General features: G+C 37.3%; 12 protein-coding genes and 3 non-coding genes across 15 annotated transcripts; 9 read left to right on the top strand and 6 right to left on the bottom strand.

Moving 5' to 3' along the window:
* The first annotated feature begins 551 nt into the window (after positions 1-551).
* On the top strand, positions 552-3,746 carry SPOG_01596 (dymeclin 1). Its single transcript, XM_013170284.1, has 2 exons — positions 552-661; positions 725-3,746. The coding sequence occupies exon 2, from the start codon at positions 1,218-1,220 to the stop codon at positions 3,612-3,614; it is 2,397 nt and encodes a 798-aa protein (XP_013025738.1). The 5' UTR covers positions 552-661; positions 725-1,217; the 3' UTR covers positions 3,615-3,746.
* A 210-nt stretch (positions 3,747-3,956) lies between these two features.
* On the bottom strand, positions 3,957-4,205 carry SPOG_01595 (small nucleolar ribonucleoprotein Nop10; the record flags this gene model as incomplete). Its single annotated transcript, XM_013170283.1, has 2 exons — positions 3,957-3,973; positions 4,028-4,205. The coding sequence occupies 2 exons, from the start codon at positions 4,203-4,205 to the stop codon at positions 3,957-3,959; spliced, it is 195 nt and encodes a 64-aa protein (XP_013025737.1).
* A 1,054-nt stretch (positions 4,206-5,259) lies between these two features.
* Positions 5,260-7,708, top strand: SPOG_01594 (structure-specific endonuclease catalytic subunit). Its single transcript, XM_013170282.1, has 2 exons — positions 5,260-6,844; positions 6,905-7,708. The coding sequence occupies exons 1-2, from the start codon at positions 6,740-6,742 to the stop codon at positions 7,589-7,591; spliced, it is 792 nt and encodes a 263-aa protein (XP_013025736.1). The 5' UTR covers positions 5,260-6,739; the 3' UTR covers positions 7,592-7,708.
* Positions 6,587-9,322, bottom strand: SPOG_01593 (phosphomevalonate kinase). The gene is made up of 2 exons (XM_013170281.1): positions 8,986-9,322; positions 6,587-8,934 (listed from the first exon to the last, which is right to left on the bottom strand). Exons 1-2 carry the CDS (start codon positions 8,991-8,993, stop codon positions 7,659-7,661), a joined length of 1,284 nt encoding a protein of 427 aa, XP_013025735.1. The 5' UTR covers positions 8,994-9,322; the 3' UTR covers positions 6,587-7,658.
* Positions 9,323-9,643: 321 nt separating this feature from the next.
* Positions 9,644-10,778, top strand: SPOG_01592 (ribosomal protein subunit L19). The gene has a single exon (XM_013170280.1). It carries the CDS (start codon positions 9,762-9,764, stop codon positions 10,302-10,304), a length of 543 nt encoding a protein of 180 aa, XP_013025734.1. The 5' UTR covers positions 9,644-9,761; the 3' UTR covers positions 10,305-10,778.
* Positions 10,779-10,805: 27 nt separating this feature from the next.
* On the top strand, positions 10,806-11,769 carry SPOG_05264 (anaphase-promoting complex subunit Apc11). The gene is made up of 3 exons (XM_013170291.1): positions 10,806-10,943; positions 10,985-11,107; positions 11,346-11,769. The coding sequence occupies exons 1-3, from the start codon at positions 10,925-10,927 to the stop codon at positions 11,474-11,476; spliced, it is 273 nt and encodes a 90-aa protein (XP_013025745.1). The 5' UTR covers positions 10,806-10,924; the 3' UTR covers positions 11,477-11,769.
* Positions 11,608-14,118, bottom strand: SPOG_01591 (WD repeat protein). The gene is made up of 3 exons (XM_013170279.1): positions 13,368-14,118; positions 13,146-13,296; positions 11,608-13,092 (listed from the first exon to the last, which is right to left on the bottom strand). Exons 1-3 carry the CDS (start codon positions 13,439-13,441, stop codon positions 11,809-11,811), a joined length of 1,509 nt encoding a protein of 502 aa, XP_013025733.1. The 5' UTR covers positions 13,442-14,118; the 3' UTR covers positions 11,608-11,808.
* Positions 14,082-14,196, top strand: SPOG_16394. Its single transcript, XR_001203126.1, has one exon. It is a non-coding gene; the product is annotated as a 5S ribosomal RNA (ribosomal RNA).
* A 1,062-nt stretch (positions 14,197-15,258) lies between these two features.
* SPOG_16393 lies at positions 15,259-15,329 on the top strand. Its single transcript has one exon. It is a non-coding gene; the product is annotated as a tRNA-Gly (tRNA).
* Positions 15,330-15,936: 607 nt separating this feature from the next.
* On the bottom strand, positions 15,937-16,007 carry SPOG_16392. The gene has a single exon. It is a non-coding gene; the product is annotated as a tRNA-Gly (tRNA).
* A 355-nt stretch (positions 16,008-16,362) lies between these two features.
* On the top strand, positions 16,363-18,633 carry SPOG_01590 (V-type ATPase subunit A). The gene is made up of 3 exons (XM_013170278.1): positions 16,363-16,403; positions 16,461-16,560; positions 16,622-18,633. Exons 1-3 carry the CDS (start codon positions 16,401-16,403, stop codon positions 18,376-18,378), a joined length of 1,860 nt encoding a protein of 619 aa, XP_013025732.1. The 5' UTR covers positions 16,363-16,400; the 3' UTR covers positions 18,379-18,633.
* SPOG_01589 (phospholipid scramblase) lies at positions 18,524-20,013 on the bottom strand. The gene has a single exon (XM_013170277.1). The coding sequence runs from the start codon at positions 19,872-19,874 to the stop codon at positions 18,720-18,722; it is 1,155 nt and encodes a 384-aa protein (XP_013025731.1). The 5' UTR covers positions 19,875-20,013; the 3' UTR covers positions 18,524-18,719.
* Positions 20,014-20,038: 25 nt separating this feature from the next.
* SPOG_01587 (ribosomal protein subunit Mrp17) lies at positions 20,039-22,923 on the bottom strand. Its single transcript, XM_013170275.1, has 3 exons — positions 22,674-22,923; positions 22,314-22,564; positions 20,039-22,277 (listed from the first exon to the last, which is right to left on the bottom strand). The coding sequence occupies exons 1-3, from the start codon at positions 22,737-22,739 to the stop codon at positions 22,259-22,261; spliced, it is 336 nt and encodes a 111-aa protein (XP_013025729.1). The 5' UTR covers positions 22,740-22,923; the 3' UTR covers positions 20,039-22,258.
* SPOG_01588 (RNA-binding protein Mug28) lies at positions 20,154-22,079 on the top strand (the record flags this gene model as incomplete). The annotated part of the gene is made up of 4 exons (XM_013170276.1): positions 20,154-20,280; positions 20,328-20,484; positions 20,541-21,198; positions 21,255-22,079. 4 exons carry the CDS (start codon positions 20,154-20,156, stop codon positions 22,077-22,079), a joined length of 1,767 nt encoding a protein of 588 aa, XP_013025730.1.
* Positions 22,847-24,368, top strand: SPOG_01586 (UB Xdomain protein Ubx3; the record flags this gene model as incomplete). Its single annotated transcript, XM_013170274.1, has 3 exons — positions 22,847-22,853; positions 23,027-23,066; positions 23,168-24,368. The coding sequence occupies 3 exons, from the start codon at positions 22,847-22,849 to the stop codon at positions 24,366-24,368; spliced, it is 1,248 nt and encodes a 415-aa protein (XP_013025728.1).
* Between the last annotated feature and the right edge of the window lie 321 nt (positions 24,369-24,689).

Raw genomic sequence — 24,689 nt, 5'->3', positions numbered from 1 at the left:
ATTGCAATAATTTCCACTCTACGAGATCGGAAGATAATTTGTCACGGGAGAAATCTCACACGTTATGAGAATGTAAATCGAGTGGAAGTAATAAGTACAATTACAAAATTGTCTATTGGAATTGGACGTGTTAGTACTACGTAGAGTAATAGTAATATGTCCAGGGATCTGATTAACTAAATGAAAACGACTAAGTGTCAATCTTATTTAGCCTGATCAGTCAAATCTTCCGATCTAAAGATTTCGACTGTCGACACACATATATATATTATTCTGTATATTTGCCATCGTGACTGGCTTCTCTAATTAATAGCAATAATCACGAATTGTAAATTTTAATCGGAGTTTCTGCAATCAAAGAGAAATTTGCATTTTCAAATTTTTGTTTACTTATTATCAAGCACAATTCTTTAAGCTTATGAATATTAACTGATATTAGCTAATATTCCATTCTTATAACGAATTGTTATATTATGAATGCTAACGAGGGACCCAATTATGACAAAACGTTCGTTTTGTATTAGAAATTGTATTAGAAATTGAATGAATACGTTCATCTTATTACAACAAATAGCCCCAGTATACTAAAAAAATCTTAACCACAACCGTTAACTGAATTGACGACTCGTCTTTGAGATATTCGCAAAGTAATTTTAAAAGGGTATATTGTTTATATGAATAAATGGAAATGCTAAAGAGATCGCGTTCTAACCAATATACTTAGAGCTTAAGGTTTGGCAAACAGAAAAGGCTCTAAAACAAACGAGCCTTTCGTCACGTATTCATTCTGACTATAAAAATCATCCATTAGGAGTTTTCTTCTACTGCTCAAGAATAGGAGCTCAATTGCTTTTTTCTTTTTCTTTAAGGGTGATTGATTTTCCTCATAGGGATTCTAATCTGATAATCACTTCCTATGCAATAACCCTTCGTCTCATGGCCAGTTAGAAGGTAAAAAAAAAAGAGATTTTGTTATTATTGTTCTTATTTTCGCCAGACAGAAGAAGGTTCTGGTCTGAAGAGAATCCAACTCAAATCCCTTTCCTAAAATTTCTCTTGTTTCACTGTTATAATATACCTTACTTTTGACATTCCAGTTATCCCCAATCCATTCGTTACGCTTTTTACGACTACCTTTTTTTTTTTTTTTTTTTTAAGCTTTTGGTCTTTGTCTTTTCAACTGATCATATCTTCGTCCTTCACCATTCCCATAGTCCATGGGCAGTCAGCAATCACTACTCCAATTAAAGAATGCTTCCTTACGATTAACTGAGGATAAGAACATCCCCAGGACGGATAATATATGGGAAAGCTTTTGGTCCTTACCGGAAAGCTTGGAAGAGGTGCTAGAACAAATTTCTGTTGTTGATGTTCGAAATGCGCTAAGTAAAGCACCGGAAAACATACATATGCTGGTTGATATACTATTCAAGAAGCTGGTTTCTTTGCAGACGGATAGTGATTTTTCTATACATTCTAATGACCTTGCGACAAAACATGTCCTGAATAGCATGCGTGTATTGACCAGATTAATACCCCTTTTGTTTGAGTCTCCAGAATGCGCTTCTTGGTTTAACAAGTACATGTGGTTACCGCAGGAAAGCGGGATACCCCGAGGTGTTAATATTATGGACACTATCATAAACTATCTATTTCTGACTAATTTTACAATCCCTCCCATTGACGAATTCACAAAAGGAGTTAGATACTGTATTTGGGAAACTGGTATTGCATGCCAGTCTCCCTTGAATAAAGAAGTAAACTTTATGGCGAATTCTGTCGAGGTTCTTCGTCTTTTGTTAGCGCTCTTTTCCGAAAGTCTATATGTAAATGATGACAGATCTAGTCTTTGCTGTTTTTACATTGCAGCCCATCCAAACAGACGGTTAACATTATGTTTGATATGTTCTTTACTAAACACAACAATGCGTTTCAACACATTATGTTGGAAACCCGAGTTTGTTCCATCCAATCAATTTTCCCTACACATGTCGTTAATTGAAAACTCTCTATCTACATTGCTTGTGATTCTCTCTGAATGTAGATTTCAGTCGTTACCTGACTTTAATAGCTATTTTCGAGGAAATAATGTGAAGCCTTTCAACCAATTTTCTTCGTTGTTGTCAAGCTTGCACTCCATGTCAGATTTCCAAGTTATTATAGACGGAATAAGTCGATTACTATATCCTCCAATGCAATCTGACATTCCAAAAAAGGAATCTTTGGTTATGTATGATTATTACCCAATGGTATTATCACTGTGTATGTTAATAGTTCAGTATAACAAAAATTTCTGTTTGTTTCTGATAGAAACTGATTGTGCCACTGATTTATTTATTTTCTTAGTTTATTTGAGCTTCGAGTACGTTGAAAATCCCGGTACAATCAATCATCTGAGATTGTGTGCGATGTTATTTAAACTGTTATTAAGTGAGCCCGTCTTTTGTCATAAGCTGAATAGAAGATTTCAGCAACATGCAGGTTTACCTACAAATATGAGAGTTCCTTTCCACGATGGTTCATTTGCTGATTTTACTGTTATTGCATTTTCAATATTGCTGCAGTCAATGAGAGATTGCCAGTGGGATGTGATGGAGATTTTATCAGCGTCTCTTTGTCATCTTTCCCTTTATATAAAAGAGATAAATCATAGCGCTAGCAAGTTACTTTTAAACGTTTTTCAGGGAGCCTCTCAACCTGGATTTCTCGTTGCAAACGAAAATAATTACATTATTCTTTGCAATATAGTTGGTACTATCAGCAACATGCTACAAATTCATTTTTCTGTGAATCCGTTCCTTACATATACCCTTGTCATCTATTCTCACTATGTGGAAACGCTTAACTTGTACGCATTTGGGGATATAATGAGAGTGAGACAGTCAAGTCCCAACCTTGAATCGTTGTATTGGAGTTGTAATGGTAAAACCTATTCCAGTAGAGCGTTTGATGCTATACTATTTGCAGCTTTTCGTGTTATCAAAGTTCAAAAAGAACTTTACAAACCCGACTTTGCTGAGAAGGTAGCTGGTGTTAAATTCCCTTCCGCTGTATCTGATTCAAAATTGAAAGACGAAAAAGATCAACTACGAAAAAACATTAAACCTGGAATTACGGGTGTGAATATTATGGATAGTCCCGCCAGATTACGGCCAAAGCTGCATCAAAAATTGGCTGAGGATCTAGACTCCTTAAAGTCCCAAGAAGCAAAATCTGATAATAAGAAGCCGAAAAGGAATGTGTTGGCTCATGCGGTCGACTATAGCTTTAAGCCTACGCAACGATGGTGGGATAGTTGGTCGTCAAAGATGAATCTTCAACCGCTGCTTAATGTGGTTAAGACCTTACGTCCAACACTCTCTGAAATGAAGCAACGCGACTGTTCCACAATTGAAATATTATCTACATTAAGGAATCAAAAGTTTTATCGAACAACAAAACCCATCGTTCCCATGTATCACGATACGATATGGGAGAAAAGACAATGTGAGTCTACTCAAGCCTTTGCGTGGAATCTGATATACGATTTGGATAGCCCGGAACGACAAGGGCAAGGTATATGGACGAAGACGAATGTGAACGCTATGGCATCAACCGCAACAAAAGTGACTTAATGTTATTTCTCATATCTGGTTTTACCGCTTGGGGAATTTACTCTATGGTATAATACTATTCTTTATTGACTATGTAACAAAACAAAAAATTATATTTACTTATTCTTTGTTAAACTTTGCATAATTCATTCATGTATTACAGTTTATGTTTATCTAGACTGGTAAATGTAGTGTTTTCGAGAGAATATTACAGAGCACAGTAATGCATCCTTTGCCTTTATATAACAAGTCTACCTTAAGTTTCAAATGCATCCTAATGGATATTCATCTCTTCTGACCCAATAGCACCAAAAAAAATTCTATTAATTTACCGCAAATTGTACAATCATCTTTGTCAAAGCTTTAGAAAGATCTGGCAGCTTACAGTGGTGTTAGCCTTCCGGGAAAGAACTAGGCGGTGTTCTTTAACATACCAACTTCATAAGGAAGGACATGGAAGCGCTTTTTCAAAGTATAACGCTGACGAGAATACTTGTCATCAGGAGAAAATCTTGCAGGATGGGAAGAGACAGTGGCTTTACCATTTGGAGCCCTTTTTTTTAACGTATAAATACGCTTTCCCTCTTCGTTCAAATAATACATCAAATGCATTTTGAACAATGGCTTTTGCTTTTCCGTGGAAGGATGCTGGTAAAAGGTGAATTGAAGTTCAAATTTTTACAGACGGTGACTACCTTGCTTGCGTTACCGAAAAAGAATAAGGCAATGGTAGGTAGCTTTGTAATTACAGCGCTGCTAGTTTTAGGATTACGTACATTCAAATGCGTTATACATAGTTAAGCCAACGAAATTAAAGAGTGCAAAAAAATTCATGATTCGAAAACAAAGTAGCGTAGTGAGCTAATGGTAAAATACTCGAAGAAAAACAAACAAGATCTATTTAGAAGCAGCGAATTTACAAAGATCTTCCTTCTAATGTGTTAATAAATACAATTTTTTTGCTTAAATGCTAATTATTAAAAAAAAATAATTTATATCTTGTTTACAAAATGAAACGTGTGTTTTCATGGAAATGATACTAAAAGGTATATTATATTGGAGAACGCAATGAGTCATGGGTAATGTATACTGCCATGCTGGAATCCATTGACTCTTCAATATTATATTACTTATTAGTATACAACTAAAAGAAAGATTCCAGCGTGTCTGGTTGGCGAAGTAAGCTGCAATAGTAAACAAGTTGGTTAGCAAAACCTTCCTAATCCGATACTTTGTTTGGAAAATGTCTCATCATTACATAGCTGTTCTATGTAGTAAAAAATAATATTCATTAATAACTATATTTCTCTTGTTCTTCGAATCTGTTTTTCCAATTTCCTCTTTAACATCTTTAAACACCATATTCTTTGTTACTTTCTGTAGAAGTATATCATATTATACATAAACTTCCTCATGCAGTCATAAACGATACTATGATATCGCTACCTCTATGGATATGTTCGACTACTTTAGTAAATAAATAAAAAAGTCCAAAAGTAATGATTGAAAGCACTATTCTTAAACTCAACTGAAGGTGAAAGCTCTTTAGACAGGAAATTTCCCTAGGGTTTACATTAGAAAGCAAAGTAAATTAATCTCTGTTTGCGGTCTGTTACCATTTAATAAACCAACACAAAGTTGCTGAAATTTCTCTCAGATATTTGTTTAATTTATTGGTTTCTTTTCAAACCCGAAAAAAATAAAGAGGATATTACCCGGATTCCTATAAGTAATGAAGAAACCCAAAAATATGTGTTTCATCGCATTATCGATTCTTGCCCAATGTAGACGATTATGATTCTTTGGTTGGTATAGGAAAAAGAGCACAACGTCTAAGAATTTCGTAAGCTCAATGGTTAACTGAAAAGAATGGTAAAGAGCTACTTCGCTATCAGTAATCGATGCGTATTCTAGATGGAAAATTGGATCAAATTCTAACCAGGATTGGCATACTAATATCTTTTGTATGCAAACAAGGAACTTTACAAGTTTTCAAAACCTTCTGCTATTGTCTTGCTTGCAATTTTATTTGCCATTCGACCATTGTAGCAAAGAAAGAAAGGTATCTCAACTATCGCTGAATTATACAAACCAGGTATACACGGCTTAGAAGAAACAAAATGACGAATAGAGGATTGAGAAATCGGTATAAGCCTTTCATGCTACGTTTGTCAAGTTGACTCTTCTGAGGGTGTTATAATGTAAGCAGGCAACGATTAGGTAACTTTTACAGTTAACGCGGTTGAAAGCAACATCTCAGAATCCTATTTTCCATCGAAAATGCCTGCTTCCTTCATATGTCTCTATAATGGCGCTTTTCAGCGACTATGCTTCAAAAGCAACAACGTGTCAAAGTTTTGGGATCGGTTACTGTATAACCCTGCGTTGTAGTCAGATGAGTCCTGGTTTCTTTTATCATGAAAAGTGTTAGAAGTGTCACCCTCGGTACAGATTATGCATTTCTGAACACTGCGGCAAATTGACAAGCCATTGAAGAAGTTAACACTTCAGAAGAACTGCCATTTTTTAAACAAGGTGGAAAGCAGTATCAAGCATTGTTAAATGAAGCAAGGAGACAACATAAAGAATCAAATAAAAATTCAGTAGGCTTCCTAGGGACCGTAGGAGGGTTTCAATTTATACTCTTGTTTCTAATCCGATCCATTCCTTTTAAAATTCCAATTATAAAGCAATCATTCTCGCTATATCCAAAAAACAAATAGGATGATTCGTTTATGCACTATTCCAAAAAGAAGGAGGAAAGTTGACCGTAAATTTTCTCTCGTTTACAAACAGCCTAAATAGAAAATTCTTTTTACTTTTCATAGTTGAAGGGAGTAATCATATTGTATACAAAGTGAAGATAATGAAAAAGCAAACTTTTTACTATTTACTTCAAAACTGCACACAGAAGAAAGACTTTAATACTTTCATACAACAGAGGTTGTTGGTCAAATTCATCGTTTAAGCAAAACACAATAGAAAACTGAATTAGCGAATTTCATTTTGAATTACTTTACTATTGAAAATTGATTTTATCGTCACTTGCAATATTTGTATTGACGTTGGAATAAAGGATGAAAAAAGAAATTTGGGAGTTTGAGTATTAAAGCAAACAAAGCTGAATCTTTATCGAGTAATAAATTATGGCGCGGAAAGAGCATCCTTTTTATTGTTGCTATTTGATCCAATCTAAGAAAAAGGCTTCCAGTAGATCTCTCTACATTGGTTCAACCCCAAATCCAATTCGAGTATGTAGAGAAATTTCAAATTCAATGACGATTCAAGTCAGTTATTAACTTTGAATTTAGCGACTTCGACAACATAACGGGGAAATACAAGGAGGAGCCTGGAAAACGAGAAATGGACGACCATGGATCGTACTTTGTCTTGTTCATGGGTTTCCTAATAAAATTTCAGCATTACAATTCGAGTGGATCTGGCAGCATCCCAATATTTCTAGACATACTAAAGACAAGGAAGCAAAAATAAATAAAACACCGAGTTTAAGCAACTCTCTAGTTGCTCTTCAGCAAATTGTTTCTTGTAACGGTTGGAATCGATGGCCTCTTGAAATAACATTTTTCTCTCAGCATGCATTTGAAAAATGGAAGGCAATTAGCAAAGGGAATACCTCTGTAAAGTTCACCATGAAAGAAGAGGAATTAATGGACTTTTACCATAAGGCTTCTGAAATGGAATCGACAAAGCCTCAGTCGGAAAATAACATGACTCGAAAATCCATTTGTGATATATGTCTTTGTGAAGTCCATGAAAGGGACTCATTGCTTCATTGTCTATATGATGATTGTGATATGACCAGCCATACAACATGCTTGGCGGTTCATTTTCTAGAGAACGAAAATCAAATCTTACCAATCGTCGGTCGATGCATTCAATGTTTACGCTTTCTTCAATGGAGTAAACTCATTCAAAGCATTCAAATGTTGGAAATGAATGTCAACGATCACGAGAACGACATGACTGATCAAGAATAAAGAACTATAATGCTTTCCCAACCTTGAAATTTATAATTTATAAGAATGGATTAAGGATAAAAAGGTTTTAAAAATTGTTCACAACGGATAAACCAACATCCGTAGGACCCACTTGCATAGGTACAATGTTAGAGGAATTCCATAAGTCAGTAACTTTTTCAATTACATGTTTTTTATTTTGTAGAATGCAGAATTGGGCGTCAAATCCACCAGCGCCAGGAACCCCAGCTCCAATTACCCCTTCAATAGTTTCCAATTGATCAAGTACCTTAGATTGAGCTTCAGGTTCAATGTCTACTTTTGCTTCTGCTGTTAGATATTGAAGGAGTTTTCTAATACATTGAAAATGGTATCGCAATTCAACTGAGGATCCAGTCGCAGAAAGGAAAAGTTCTTGCAATGCGGAAACATGTCCATAGAGATCGTCAAAGAGCTTATCGGAAACTTCTCTAGCTTCGGTTTTCCATTTTTGAACCTTCTTCACCATTCCTGGTGTTCCACTCCCCCCGGCAACGTCTCCCATTAGCAAACGATACTGAGAAGGTAGGGTAAAAGGCTGAATCGGAGACCATTGTTCTGAGACGACTTGTCTTAAGTCATCTGAGAAGCTTTTACTCGCCAACTGATGAGTAGGGTCCACAAGGAGATGTTGAATGAGTTGAGGATCAAATCGGCGGTAAATACAACTACCCCAAACAGCTGCACCCACGTCAAACCCGCTACCAACTTTACCTTGAGCAGCACAATGAGCAATCTGACTCAAGTTGTGAATGATTGTTTTGGAAAACGAGGTCAGTTGTGGTTCGGATGCCGGACCTTTAACACAAATTTGATTCAGTGACAAAAATAAAGAACTTATAAAGCTCGTAATCATTGCAGCGGAGCTTCCAAGCCCTGTTTTTTTAACTTCATGCAGCTTGCAATTAAGGAAATTAAATTTGGGATATGAATCCAGTCCTTCTGGTAACTTTGGTTGATGGTAATAGCTGTTATCTACTTGAATGATGATGCTCAAGTCTTGCCATTCCTCAGGTTGCTCTCCGGAATTGAAAAAGTAGTTCAAGACATAAAATAGAGCAAGCTGGACAAATGGGTTAGGACTTTGTTTCTCGTCCTCGTCTTGTTGTAAGACTCGGATTGGGGAACAAGACCAATCGACTTTGTATGACCATTCAGCATCGATAAATTGAGGGCTTCTCACATAAATAAGTCCTTGGCGGCTTTTCAGTGAAGTCGTCGTAGCAAAACCTTTGGCGTCTAAACCGACAACAAGCCCGCTATACTGAGGATCAAGGACAATGTATCCACCCGCTAATAGCACTTTTCCAGGAGATGAGCAAGTACTGATTACTGAATTAGTAAAGATTCACCGAAGATTTTACTTGGAAACGCACATATTCATGAGAAAACCGAGTCAACGTAAACAGATTCGACACGTACGCTAATAAATGAACGAAAACAAAAAGAATAATGAAATCTATGGAGTATAGAAAAACCAAAAGAATGAAATTTTTATAATGAGCAAAAGAGACCTTTGTGTTTCTTACTAAAGGTTTCCTTGGATAACCTCGTTACGATTATATAACAAAATATTCAAGGACACAAGAATGGAAATGGAATGCAATTTCGTTTCAGAAGCAGTATGCTCTCTCTCGTCCGTTACTAATCCTTTTTTGGCTTGTCAACTAAATTGTTTTTGATAAAGCTCTTGTGGAACCATCACAAAAAATTTACGACCCACCATTGAGTTTGTTTACATTCCCTTTTGCGAGCATGCCTTTCATTTGACACTCCAAACCAACCAAATCTGGCTCTTCCATTTGATAAAACAAGAATAGATACAAGCTGCGAATTTTCAAGCGACGGTGAATCTCTCCCACTCCTTTCTTTCGTCTAGCTTAGAGGAAACCTATCGGTATCCCACAATACTACTATGTGGGATACACATAGGCATGCTTAAAGACGTGTATATAACGAGATATTTTGAAGCTCGTAATGTATTCAACGTGTTCTGTAACATTTCGTAATTTGGCAATGTAGCGTCCGTCAAAGCAAGTCTGGGATATGTCTCATAAGAGCAAGTTGAAGGAATTGTTAACAGAACGGAGTTGTTTGTGAAAAAAACCAACATATTAGGGATCAAGTACAGGAAGAAAATCGTATAGAATTTATGAATTGTTTAAGAGGAACACCGAGTATGAACATAGGTATTCTATCGTTTCAAAGACGGTTTCTGCATACTTTGCGGAGACCATTTATCTTTCCTAAGCCATTGAAAGGACCCAAATGTAAAAATGTGGTTGCAGAATACGAGAAAAAGTACCAGAATAGCGTGGATGTTAATGGAGAGCGTTTCCAGATGTTTCACCGGTCGCAAAAGGATCGTGTGAGACCAGGAGCTGTCTTATTAGTGGAAAGCTATTCTAAATACCCGTTGAAAGAAAGTATAAACAGATTTGCAGGATACTTATTGCGTGTACGCCATCGCGGACCGAAAAGCTCGTTTTTACTCAGAAACAATGTGATGGGTGTCGGTGTGGAAGTCTTATTTCCTATATACTCTCCACAGATCAAAAGCATAACTGTACTGAAAGATAACGGAATTTCAAAGCGTCCAAGAAGAGCATATTTAAGTTACTTACGCCAACCTCGATTCCGACTAGCACCTGTCGAGCCGCTTGTACGCAAGTATATGGAAGCAAAACGAAAGTAGTGTTTCTCTTCTTTCTTTACTTTGTGTACTCCTGTTGCTAGCAAAGGTTTCATTTGCGATGGTTATTCTCATTATTCATTAAAAATTGTATATCTTTCTATATTTGTCCGTTTTCTGGATCTCTCTTCTTTTTTACCTATCCTATCCTTTCACTATGTGATTCATACCTTGACTTGACTCTTTGGTATGAGCTTTTAATCTTTTTGAGTCCCCAAAACCTGGCATTAGTTTGTTGAGTTTTCTTCTTGAAAAAGAAGATGTACAGTTTTTTACGTATAAAAATGAAAACTACTACTCTACTTTTCACTGTTTTTGCAAAACTGTCGCAAACTTAAAGCTCGGAACCTATTCCATTGAATTTCCTAGGAGAGCAATTACTCTCGGGATTTGTAGTTTTTCTTAGTTTAAATCACACATACTACTTGTAACCTTCATACGCTTGATAGAATAAGCCAAAGAATTCATTCGATAGAGCTTTTTGTTGACATTCGTCTTTTCCAACTTTTATTTACTGTTTTATGTCCTACCTACGAATCCGTTATTTGGCATTCTGAAAAACAATGAAGCGACCCAGGCTTTGCTCTAGGTAACGACTTTCTACTCCTACCACATAGAAAACAATGAAAGTAAAGATCAAAAGTAGGAGTAAACAATAGGAAATGGAGCTAACGAAGTCGTAGGATACCATGCAGTTGCTAATTGGACCTGGAAGACACCTAAAGATGATGTTTGTGGAATTTGTCGAGTCCCTTTTGATGGGTGCTGCCCTCAGTGCTTAACGCCCGGTGATGACTGTCCCATAGGTAAGTACCGAATGCTTTTATTAGTCAATGTTCTTTAAATTTCCGTTTTCGTTTCTTCTACCAATTCGTCTATGAAAGTTTGCTTATTGTATCTGGCTTGATGATTTTTGATACGTTTCATTGCTTGGGATCATGGCTCGTTTTTGAAGGAAAATCCTTGAAAGAAAAGAAAAGAAATGACTAAAAAAGAGTCTTTCTATGTTTAGCATGCTGTTTAGGCACTAACGTGTGAGTTTAGTATGGGGAAAGTGTACACACATCTTTCATGCTCATTGCATCGAAAATTGGTTGTCAACAACAGGTTCTCAAGGGCAATGCCCAATGGATAGACAGACTTTTGTTGTTGCTGAATCCAGTATCACACCTTAGACACCTGCACCTAAATTATTGATTATCGTTAAAAATCTTTCATTTCAAAGTTGCTCTCGTTGACAACAACATGGCTGGCTATAATATTTATTAACCTGGGTTTTACTTTGTTTATGAAAATTATCTCTACTAAATGATGAATGTTACGGAACCTAGTTTATGATGACTATACATACTTTTATGACAATTCTTTTTTTTTTTTTTTTTTACCAAATTAGACAAAACATTTTATTCATTCAATCATATATAATGGAGACATTCAAAAGATAATAATCATTCACGTTCATAACGAAATGAAGAACTTTTTTTCTTTTTCATAAAAATGCACTTCCTTATTGACGGTCTTTGTTTGACCATATACGAATAGTGCTATCATCACTAGCTGAAGCAAATTGATAGGGGTCCACAGGATTGTAAGCAATGTAGTTAACGCATTTCGAGTGCCCGGGTAAAGTAGTAAGTAATTTTCCGGAGTCACGATGCCATATTCGAATAAACTCGTCTTGGCTACCACTTAAAACAAACGTATTGTCTTGACCACCAAAACAAGAGCCGATCAACCAGTTCCCCAGTTTATGACCCATGTATTGCCGAATAATACGATATTCTTGTATATCCCACAGCAATATTGTGTGAGGCTCAATATTTGTCAGTGCATAACGAGAGTCTTTTGATAGCGAGATTGAAGTCACCTTTGATTCGAGATAGATTTTTTTCAGGCATTCTCTTGTAGATATGGAATAAACGGCAATATGTTTATCTTCACTTTCAAGTTGCTTTTGGTACCCAACTGCATACAACTTCGACCCGTCGTTACTAATTGCCATATCGTAAATATTAACATCTTTCCATTTGTGCAAGACCTCTCCGGTTAGCGACCAATGAATAATTGTCATGTCAGGAGACCCTGTAATGAAAGATAACCCGTCAGGTAGCCAGCAACAACAGCTCACAAAGTAGGTATGCTCTTTTAGATGCCGGATCTTTTCACCAGTAAACGCATCCCAAAGAATTACCGAGTAGTCGTTAGAGCAAGTAAGTAAATAACGGTCATCGGGAGACCATTTCACATAAGCGACTTCTTTGCTATGTCCAATTAATCTGTGTAGCATCTTCATATTAACTAAGTCAAAGATTATAGCTGATTTATCTTGCGATGCAGACGCCAAGTATTTGCCGCTATTTGAGTAGGAAATCTGCCAAACTTCACTCGTGTGGTCATCGAAACAATGGATTTCCTTTGTTGGAATTTCACTAGGTTCAGCATGGTAATCTGACAGAAAGGTGAAGTTTTTCAAAACATTATGATAGCATTGAGAAGAAACCTGACAACTTTTTGCTTGATTTAAAAGATCTAAGAGCCGATTCTTTGGCATCATAATGTCGGGGCTGATGTAGAAAGATAGCTCATTTAATAAAGCAGGACGATTGTCTTTAATGCCAGATGCAGGCTCTGCAATACTTTTTCTTGAAAACATGATTTGAGAGATCAACTCCTCTTTGCTTTGATTAAAATACGTATTATCGGTTGTTTGTAGAACAAAGACTGCCTCACAAAGCGATCCCTTCTCAGCTAGTTCTAAGCATTTTTGTTTTTGCAAAAGAAAAAGGGCTTCCTTTTTGCTTTGTCAGTATTGCATCTCCACGAAAAACAAATCAAGTAACTTACGTTTCTTTTGCTTTCGTCTCTGAGCTTCATAGAAGCAAAGCAACTCTCAGCAGTTTGCCAGTCACCGGAAGCAACGGCTTTTTGAAACGATTTAACGTTTTCCGCCTCGTAAACAAGCCCACTTTCGTTTTCCAGGCATTTTAAAGTATCTCTAAAAATAGGTCAGCTAGCAATCCAAAATTGAAAGAAACCGTGCAGGTGGACTGAATGTAGTGACTGTACCCATAACCGTAATCATTTAAGAATTGAAGGATAAGACGAACAATTTCTTGCTCCCATGTTTTTGTCAACTCCATCTTACGACGTGTTGAGCGATTTTCTGGCTCTTGATCAAAGGAGCGTTTCCTATTTGGCTGCGTCTGAAAGCTCAGATTGTTTTTCGTTGTCGGCTTCACTTTAACAAAAAAATTGACGACGGCCTTCAATTGAAAATGACGTTAACTGAAAATCTTAGAAAACCGAATTATTATGAACTCGGATTTCCTTTAAGTCCTTATTTTTTAAACAAAGGAATTGTTAATGAGGTAAAGGTCAAGAACGGTAGGGTGTAGCACAAAGCGTTTGCAGATAACAAAGTAACACAAGCAGCATTTAAGCATCGGTTATGAAGTTGAATGTTTACTTACTAAATTGAGGTGTCTTTGTATTCTTCCCAATTTATATTTTAAGTACATTGGAGACCATCGAGGAACCTGCCGAACACAATGACAAAGGACATCTGAGTCGTATATGGGGAATACTGGATCTAAGCTATTAGTTTTTCCCTTTTACTTGCTTAGAGCTGCAACTGCAGTGAAGATGGAAGAAAGACTTGCAAGTTAGCTAAATATCATATTAATTTGAATGATGCGGACTGGGACGAGCACATACTGGGAGGAAACAACGATTTCTGTTAAAGCCAATGTAAATTACCATATTGAGGGTATATGGTAATCTACGGCCACACCTAGGCGAAAACACCAGTTCCCGTCCGATCACTGCAGTTAAGCGTCTGAGGGCCTCGTTAGTACTATGGTTGGAGACAACATGGGAATCCGGGGTGCTGTAGGTTCAAAAATTTTTATTTATATATGCCGATTTCCTTTGATTGTAAATGCTTTATAAAAGCGTTCTCGATAAACTCTTTGCAAGTTGTTCTTTTACAAGTGACAGTAAACAAAAATCACTAAATAAATATGAATCAAATGGATTTACGATTTCAAGAAAGAAAACGATAGTAATTGATTGTAACTCATTATAGTACATTAGACCTGCGCATACAATTCTATAACAATATTGATATTTTCGCAAAAACCGATTTGCTCTTCTTACGTTGTAACAATAACGACATCAACTTATACTATTGAAGTGACAGAGAATCATACACAGGCCTTTTTATTGTCCGCTTTAATAACTGCTTTTTGCACGTCAATGTCATTCCATATTGTTAGAAGGATCATTTCTTAGTCAGGATCGGCTAATAGATGGTATGTAAAAATAATTATTCATTTAAGAAAAAACCTTCTTTTCGCTCACTTTAGTCCATGTTATAGTAGAATGTTTTGACGAGAATTAAACCACTGAAACAAATTCCACCCTTAACCAGCAAAGACTAAGATTCATGAAGAAGAAAAAATTTAAATGAAGGGAGTTTATTTTGAGTAAAAGGATTACTCTACAACTCTAATTCTTCATTCGTAGTCATCGGCAGGAGAGAGAATGCATCATCCCTTCGTTGGTATCTGGGAAGCGCAGGAGAACTGGTGTGTTCAGTTGAGCTTACGAATTCTAGCAATAGATAACTTTTTTTTAAATCCTTAACAAGTAGAAAATATTAGCACCAACTTGCTGTCCAACAAAAACCAATGGAAATACGTACGAAAAATTATAGAACAGCAGAAGAATCTTGTTACCATGACAATAATAGGAAAAGCGACTACACTTGTTAACAAAGAATTGCATTTTGTGACAAACAATGATTCTCCACTCACAAATAAAGCCAACCAAACGAAACATGTAAGCCTAAAGCACCAATAAACTTTCAATTGACCCATCTCGTCCAAAATCTAAATAACTTCATACAGTGGTTGTAAGCAATATCTGTATCATTATATCTATCTAGTTCTTAACAGAAGCTTTGGTGGTTTAGTGGTATAATGCTTCGTTGCCATCGAAGCGACCCGGGTTCGATTCCCGGCCGAAGCAAGAATTTTTCTTTACAGACTTCAATTTACTTTTCATGATTTAAACGGTTTACAGTTGGTTTATACTTAAAACTTTAAAAAATGCAAACATGCTGATGTATGTATTCTCTGATGCTGCTAAATCGCATGGGAAAATATCTTAGTATTGATTTCAGTAGATGGATTCATAAAATCATAGATTTTCTATGGATGGAATATAAGGATAAACTTGTAGTGGCTTATTTGAATTACTACGAAGGCACTTAAAAGAATTTTCGTTACTACATTTTCTTGTTTTTGTCTGCTTCAAATCCATCGTCTTGGTTAAGTAACAAATAGAGACAAGCATAAAACATAATGGTTAGATCGCTCATTCAGCAATAGAGAAGCGTTTAAAAAGAAAAAAAAGCGCTCGTCATAACAAAAGAAGACTGAAGGTAAATACTTTTCATTGTTTACGCGTCACGAATATTACGTTAAACAACGAGAAGCTTGGTAAACATGACGATTTAGCAGTGTATCGATAAATATACTTTGTACAAATTGGTTTTAGAAATTTAAAGAGATTATAAAAGGTAAATAAGTCGCTTCAGTTTATAAGCTCACTTAAAAACGTGAAGATTATAATTTGCTTCGGCCGGGAATCGAACCCGGGTCGCTTCGATGGCAACGAAGCATTATACCACTAAACCACCAAAGCCTTTATTATAAATGATAGCTATGAATAACTATTTTATCAACAGTGACATGTATATAACAAAATAAATCAGTTAACAAACGTTGAAGCTAGCTAGTATGCAGATGTTTCTGCATTGCTGAAACAAGTTTTTAAAATACTACGGGAAGCCATAGCAAAACGACGGGTTCATTGTTTGCGGTTTACACTTCATCTGTGTTGATAAATTTACAAATATATTACTCTGTAAAAACTGTGAAATCATAATATTTAATTCTCTTTCGGTCGCTTTATTCTCGTTAACGTACATATTACTAGCGCTCGTTGTTTTCAGATAAGACAAAACAAGCTCTTCAGGGCAGTAGCTTTTGAGATTCAACCTTCACCTACATTCATACTTCATAGAATTATTACTCAATGGTAAGTTACTAAGTGGAACTTCGACGATACATTAGTAGGATGAAACTAAACAAGTAGGCTGGAGGGATTGAAATTGCCAAAAAGGCAATTAGAAACCTAAAAAATTACGATGAACATGAAAACCGTTTTGGTACCGTTTTTAGTGTTTCAGGACCAGGTACGGCATCTTGAATTTCTATGAATACTCCTTTTTGGAACAGTATATTGACTAAAACTAGTCGTCGTTGCCTCCAACATGCTTGGATGCTCCATGTACGAGCTTGTCCGCGTAGGTCATGATGAATTGGTTGGTGAAGTCATTCGAATTCATCAAGACAAATGTACAATTCAAGTCTACGAAGAAACATCGGGCCTTACCGTCGGTGATCCCGTCCAACGTACTGGAAAGCCTTTGTCTGTCGAGTTAGGCCCTGGTCTGGCTGAAACCATTTATGACGGTATTCAACGTCCGTTGAAACAAATCCACGACAAAGCCCAAAGTATTTACATTCCTAGAGGTATTAGTACAGAAGCTTTAGACCGTACTCGAAAATGGGATTTCACACCTAATAAAAAATTACGCGTCGGAGATCACGTTTCTGGCGGCGATGTGTTTGGTTCTGTATTCGAAAACTCTCTCTTTAATGACCATAAAATTATGCTTCCACCTAGAGCTCGTGGTACCGTAACTTATCTCGCCGAAGCTGGCTCGTACACGGTTGACGAAAAGCTTTTGGAGGTAGAATTTCACGGCAAAAAACAATCTTTTGGTATGTTACAAACTTGGCCCGTACGTGCTCCGCGTCCTGTTGCTGATAACCTTACCGCCAACCAACCATTGCTTACTGGCCAACGTGTCCTCGATTCCTTGTTCCCTTGTGTTCAGGGTGGTACCACTGCTATTCCTGGTGCTTTCGGTTGTGGTAAAACTGTAATTTCACAGTCTCTCTCCAAATATTCCAACTCAGACATGATCGTTTACATTGGTTGTGGTGAACGTGGTAATGAAATGGCCGAAGTCTTGATGGACTTTCCTGCATTAACCATCGATGTCAACGGAACCCCCGAGCCTATCATGAAGCGAACTACTCTTGTTGCAAATACTTCAAACATGCCTGTTGCTGCTCGTGAGGCTTCTATCTATACTGGTATTACTTTGGCCGAGTATTATCGTGATCAAGGTAAGAATGTTTCCATGATGGCTGATTCTACTTCTCGCTGGGCTGAAGCTCTTCGTGAAATTTCTGGTCGTCTTGCTGAAATGCCTGCCGATTCCGGTTATCCTGCTTATCTCGGTGCTAAGCTAGCTTCTTTCTATGAACGAGCTGGTAGTGTCCGTTGCTTGGGTAGTCCTGAACGTGAAGGTACTGTTTCCATCGTTGGCGCTGTTTCCCCACCTGGTGGTGACTTTTCTGATCCAGTCACTAGTGCTACTTTGGGTATTGTCCAAGTCTTTTGGGGTCTGGACAAGAAATTGGCTCAGCGCAAACACTTTCCCTCAATTAACACCTCTCTTTCTTATTCCAAATATGTTAATGCTTTGACTCCCTGGTATGAAGACCGCGTTTCTGGTTTCAACGCATTACGTGATCAAATCAAGCAAATCATTCAACAAGAGGATTCGATGCTTGAAATTATCCAGTTGGTTGGTAAGTCTGCACTTTCGGAAAGTGACAAGGTTACTTTAGACATGGCCGGTCTTATCAAGAACGATTTCTTACAACAAAACGGTTATTCCAACTATGATCGCAGCTGCCCTCTTTATAAAACTTACCACATGATGAGAAACATGATTTCATACTACGGGAAAGCGATAGGTACCGTCGAACAAGGCAATGTTCAATGGTCGAAAGTCCGTGAAAGCACCTCAGATATTTTCTTTGAACTTTCGTCTATGAAATTTGAAAATCCTGATGATGGCGAAAAAGAACTCGTTGAGCGTTATGAGCAACTTTACAAGAAGATTGACGACAAATTTCAAGCCCTTGCTGAATAATACTTTAATTTTTGCAGCTAAACATTAGAGTGTGATACTCAATTAATTTACAATTTAGTCTTCCATTTTACTTTTATCAATCTTACAAGTATCTAAGTTTTTTTTTCCCTTTATTAAAAAATATGCCTACAACTTCCATAGAGGTCCGATGAATGAATGCAATTAATTTTTTATATATTTTGACTAACTAGGCACACAGTCTTACCAAAAAAATCAAACTTAATCAAATTTATCTATATATATATATATATAAACTCATATCTTTTAGGCATTATTATATTCATAATTATCATAACATACAACAGCAAGTGGCTCTTCAATACCAAAATGCCATCTTCAATTTACCATCTGTCTTCCGCATCCTTATCAAAAACGTCCCAAAAATCACCGGGATGATCCAAGTCAGCATCGGAAAGAAAAGGAGACTTTTGTTCCGGCATGGAATTTTCAATTGACGAATGTCTTGGATTTTGTTCATCTTTTAATATCTCCTGAGCAGATAAATCTTCCGATTGGTAATCATTTTCTGGAGAAGACGAACCGAACATAATGGGAAAAGTAAGGCCAGCCGTAGGACTATTCGTACGGCTGAAATAGTCGAAATCAATAGTCACAGCAGACCCAAGCATAACAGCTCGTTCTTCCAAACTCATTTCGCGAGGACAAACTTGACTAGTATCACCTTCAGCAGCCTGAAGTAATTGATTATTTTCAACAGTACCTAAATTGGCATCTTTGGACGTAAACCGCAAGACATAATTACCTGTATCCGTAAAGAATTCTCTCGGCAACCCCATAAAGTTACGAGTAACGCTTCCAAGGATTTGGTTGTCGGCATTTCGTAACAAGAAATCCCAGCTCAAAACTCGCTCATCAACCGAAGCAAATTGATCTAACATATCAGACTGCGCTAAAAACAATTGATATTTACGACGCCATGGGTGCCACTTTTGAATAATTTCGCCAACTAATGATGGCTGATCTGAAGAATAATTGAATGCACTCACGTTTAGATGGGAATTGATCCATGAAAAAGGTCTTTGTAACTGTAATATGGGATTACCATGCACATCCATCACATCCGCTACGAACGGACGATGTGTACGGAATAGTTGCCGAGACATACTAGAAAGAAAAGAAGTATGTCCCTTTTCAGCTATATAGCCAAGATGTTGACCCTGATGGTTTAATATTACATATCGATTGGCCTGTTCATATCCAAGAAATACGTTCATCATCTCCAATTGCCGCTCAACAATCAGTACGTCCTGTGATAGCAAAGGAGCCGCAGGTGAGTTGTGATTGATGACTCCTGTGCTACTAACAGCAGCGGGTCCTCGGGACACAACTTGGGCAGAAGCATCAATATACCTAAGCGCCGGCGATTTATGATAAAAGCGACATTTCAGAGATCGTAAGCCAGCGGCAGCTGGAGGAATACAATGTCGAAGAAAAGAATGACTTAATAGAGAATTTGATAATGTAAGATTTAACATAAATAGCAAAATTCGGCTGCAATGGTAATCCTGAATGAAGCTTGCTAAAGGTAAGATTCTCTGGTAGGAAGCAAGCCCTGAATATACGATAGCATCTTCGTGCGTGGTATCTGATTTACGAAAAAAAACTATAATAAACGTTACACTCAGGTAAAGAAGTATAACGACAATGTTTGAATAAATGGTATTTATGATAATGACACGCAACACTTCATTATCCTGTATATTTGTTTACATTCAATTGAATTCTACTTTTATCAACCAACCAGTCTTATAGCAATGAAAGAAGAAAAGAGAGTGCAAGGCATAAACAAGAGGCAGAAAAATAGAGATCTATCCGTTTACATTGGCAATTTGCCATATGGTTGCCAAGTATTGAATGTCGTCAATCTTTGCCAGCAATATGGTAAGCTTTCTCATTGAAATCAAGTCCAATAAACTAATAAAACAAAGGAAATGTAATTGAAGCACATGTCTTAAATAGAAGAAAGAAAAAGAGTATCAATATCAAGGGTTCAGCACTGTTTGCATTTGTTTACCTGGAAACACCGGCTTGCGTAGAAGCTATCGTTCAGGCATTGCATGGCTTCGAATATGAAGGAAATAGGTTGTAAGTAATTCTTCCATCGAGCGAAAGTAAAAGGTGATTATGCTAATGTTTCATAGGATCGTTGAGAAGCGTCATCCAGCCAAATCAGCCATATTTAAATTCACTCAAACTCAAGAGAAGGATGAACCCAGTTCAGCGAAGCTCGACTTTAAATATAAAGAAGCATTATGTCTCAAGGAAATGCAAATGAAGCAATCAGACGCGGAATTAGAAAAACACATGAAGTATGACAATTACCAAAATCAAGGCAGTGAACAAGAAATAATAAAAACGGACGAAAATGGCTTAAATTATCCCCGTCTAGACAGAGAGGTACGTAAGCCGCAAATAGGGCGTGCTTCAAGCGAAGAAGATTATTTACGCTCACTAAAAAAGAGCCCACTAAGTATTCCGAACCTTCTTACACAAGAAAATTCATCTGCTGTGCAGGATGAAATTAAAACAAAGCAAGCCGATCCAGAACATACGTTCCTCAACAATTATCAATTTCTGCCAAGCATACCTTTAGATAAACTGTTTTACTCCGAAACTGCTGAGAACCCAATTCTGGTAATTGGCATTCTTAACATTCCAATGAAAACTTCACCCGTAGATCTTTATGACGACTTTTCTCAGTATGGAAAAATTTTAGGAGCGGCCATCAATCAAACACCGAATCCAGATCAAACGTTATATGCTGAGTTGGCGGTCAACTCTCATCAAGATTGTTCTAAGGTAAAGTTGGTTATAGAGTCTCTCGAATTCTTTCTGATAATTGCTAACCAATTCAGATTATCGCTGCCTTTCAAAATTTCTTATATAAAGGTATCCAACTTCAGTTCTTTGTGAAGCAGCCAATGCAAATGCAGGCGCCTCCTTCTTCCCCAATGTCTTCGACGCAACCACCGATAGTCCCAATTCCTTTGCTACCATTTGAACCAGTAGCAACGATGGAACCGCCTGTAGCAATGATTCCTCCTCCTCCTTCCTTCGTACCGCCTCGCGTTCCAATGCCGAGTGCTATTAACACGATTGATATGAATACTCCCCAAGCTTCCGACCCGTGTAATTTGTTTGTTAAAAATATTGACGATAATGTTGTAGGAACCTCAGAACAATTTGAGGAATTTTTCTCTCAGTTTGGTCGTGTGAAATCGTGTGTTTTAGCAAGTTACCCAAACACTGGAATTTCTAAAGGATACGGATTCGTTTCTTTTAATCATCCATCCGAAGCGATGCAAGCAATATCTTTTTTAAACAATACGTATGTTGGCAAAAAAAGACTATTTGTTAGTTTTGCGGAAAAGAAAGAAGAAAGAAAGAAAAGATTGAATGCTCTATTTAACCAAGAATTGGCACCAGCACCTCCAGCACCGGTTGCTGTTCAATTATCTCCTGAACCCATTCCATTTGACATGTATTCTCAATATATGGTCGTTCCCACACTACCGTCAGCACCAATGGCAAAACCACCGGTCTTAATGGCTGAAATGGAGCAACCAAAACCGTTTCATACCGATGAAAATGAGTATATTGTAAAATCCGGGATGAAACCATCAAAGAGAAGTTCCAAACGATCAAATGCACTTTCAACTTTAACAAATATGGTTAACTAAAACAAGCACAAACAGTGAGCATTTACTTGTTTATATATATATATAAAAAAAAGGAAACATAAACCGACATGAATGATTATTTATTCCTTCGAGATATTATCTAAAATATTAAACATTTAAGGAGATTGAAATGCTCATCAATACCCTGTACCGAGAGTAAAATAATACTCGATGAAATGTTAACCGAGATGGTTTAACCTGTTGTGTTAGTCGAAGAAAGCGCGGTTTACATACTTATCAGACTTTTTAAGGAAGGTATAACGAAGGACTGTTGGTTCTAAACGCAGAATCCGCTGGAGTTCTTGCTGGACAGTGGGACTTGAGTAAAAAGACATTGACCACCAGTATCCAAAATTATGCTTATTGTTCAGCTTTTTCACGGGCTTGGCAAGTTCCTTAAGCCCCATGGACTCGATATCAACAACTACGCCTTTGCTATCCAAGACTGCTTTTCCACAATTCCGAGCAACATTAATTGCCGATGTCTAGAAGAAACTGTTAGTGTTCTAGAAAAAGAGTATATTGGTGAAATGTATCTATGTATACAGCAATCCACGACTTTCAAAATTTACATGGATCTGCGATTTCACATACAGGAGCAGACGTGCGAGTGGCATTTATAGCAGGTCTGGTGATACAAAAAAGTTCATAAAGAACCATTATACAAATGTTTAGTTTGAGTAGCCTTGAATGGGTAGTCCCAGTTAAGAGCAGTATTTGGTGTAGCCCAAAGGTAGTAAGAGGGTAGACCACCAAAGAAAGACAGAATGTATGGTAGGATCAGTGAAACAAGTTCACTAAGAAGTTACTATATAAGTAAGAAATCAAAATATAAATATGTTTGTATTTTATTATGTTCAAATGTACTCTAACCTTCGATGAATGTTGTCTTTCATAACTTAGATGCTAATAAAAACCTGACAAATACCAACCACAAAACGATTCAGTAATTGTTGTATTTAAGCTGAAAAAGGGTATTTTATCAGTGTATTTATTTTCTATTACTTTAATTTTTTATGTAAAGAAAGACTTTGCTTGCAAAGAGGAATATTTGTGATTGTTTATAAAAGTTTGATTAAGTATTGAAGGATAAAGCTTATAATCATGAATCATGAAGATCTATTAACTCAGTTTTGTAATGAGTTTTATGTTGAAAGCACGCAGGCACGATTTTTCTTGGAGTCTACTAATTGGAACTATGAATTGGCTGCTGCATTGCTAAGGGAAGTTTTTCCTCCTGAGCAAGAGGAAGGATTTGAAGGCTCGGATCGTGCAACTACACCTGATACGAATGCTGCTTTGCCAAGTGCTTCTGAACGACCAAATCCGCCTTCGAATCCCGCTGTAAATTCTAAAGGGAAAAAAGTTTCTCAAAAGAAGTTTGCTACTTTAAAAGATCTACAAGAAGATGAAGAGGATCCAGACGAAAAGTCGAATCTATTTACTGGAGGAGAAAAAAGTGGGTTGTCGGTACAAGGACCTGATCCCAAAAAACAGCTTGTCCGAGATATCATTGAGAAGGCTCACCAGCAGACAGCATCGACTGGTACCGAACGCGAAACATCGCCACCAGCCCCTGTGCCTGCCTTTAGTGGGTCTGGACAACGGTTAGGAACGGAAGATGAACTTGCTAGGCCCACCAAACAATCGGAAGGAACTCCTTTCACTCAAGCAACCGTGCCGCAACCAAGGAATGAACCAGAGAGAAATCTGGGAACCCCTGTTCGTCGTACCTTGTATTTCTGGCGAAATGGTTTTAGCGTGGATGACGGACTGCTTTACTCTTATGATGATCCAGCGAATCAAGAAACACTTCGTCTAATCAATAATGGCCGTGCCCCACTTCACCTGTTGGGCGTTACTATGAATCAGCCCATTGATGTAGTGGTACAACATCGTCTTGATGAAGATTATCGTGCACCAACGAAGCCCTTTTCTGGAAAAGGACAACGTCTTGGAAGTACATATGCTCCTCAGCAAGCGCAAATTCCTGGCGCATTTCATGATCAAGCTTCCTCTCAAAGCAGTGAACCTGCGAAAAAAGTTCAAGTAGACGAAAGTCAACCGTCTACGCGAATTCAAGTCCGCTTAACGAACGGTTCAAGGACCGTAATAACCCTGAATTTGTCTCATACGGTGCATGATTTATACGAAGCTGTTCGTGTCTCTTCACCAGGATCATTTATTCTGTGTGTGCCTTTCCCTGCTAAAACTCTAGAAGATGATCCATCTGTCACCATTGAGCAGGCATCTTTGCAGAACGCATCTCTTGTCCAAAAGCAACAATAAGCAAGGAGAAAGGAGGTATTCCGTGTTATATATATATATATATAAAAGTAAATAAAATTTGAATTAGACAAGACTTGTTTTTTCGGTTTATGATGAAGGTGCGTTTCCATGCATACAGAAGATTAGTGCATGGAACCCTTTTCAACGAATCCATCGTTGGACGTTTGAAAAGCTATCTTCCATATGTCGAATGTGGTTTGGGATGAAGGGGGTTCCATGTTGGCATCAGGTAAAATAAGCTACAAATTCGAAACAAAAAAATAGAAAAAACTTAGAAAGAAAGAAAGAGGGAGACTATCGCGCCAAATAATTAATAGTCAG

The sequence above is a fragment of the Schizosaccharomyces cryophilus genome, assembly GCF_000004155.1.
Source record: "Schizosaccharomyces cryophilus OY26 unplaced genomic scaffold supercont4.8, whole genome shotgun sequence".
Taxonomy (NCBI): domain Eukaryota; kingdom Fungi; phylum Ascomycota; class Schizosaccharomycetes; order Schizosaccharomycetales; family Schizosaccharomycetaceae; genus Schizosaccharomyces; species Schizosaccharomyces cryophilus.
Note: the sequence above shows the minus strand (reverse complement) of the source record. Positions and strands in the feature narration are given on the sequence as shown.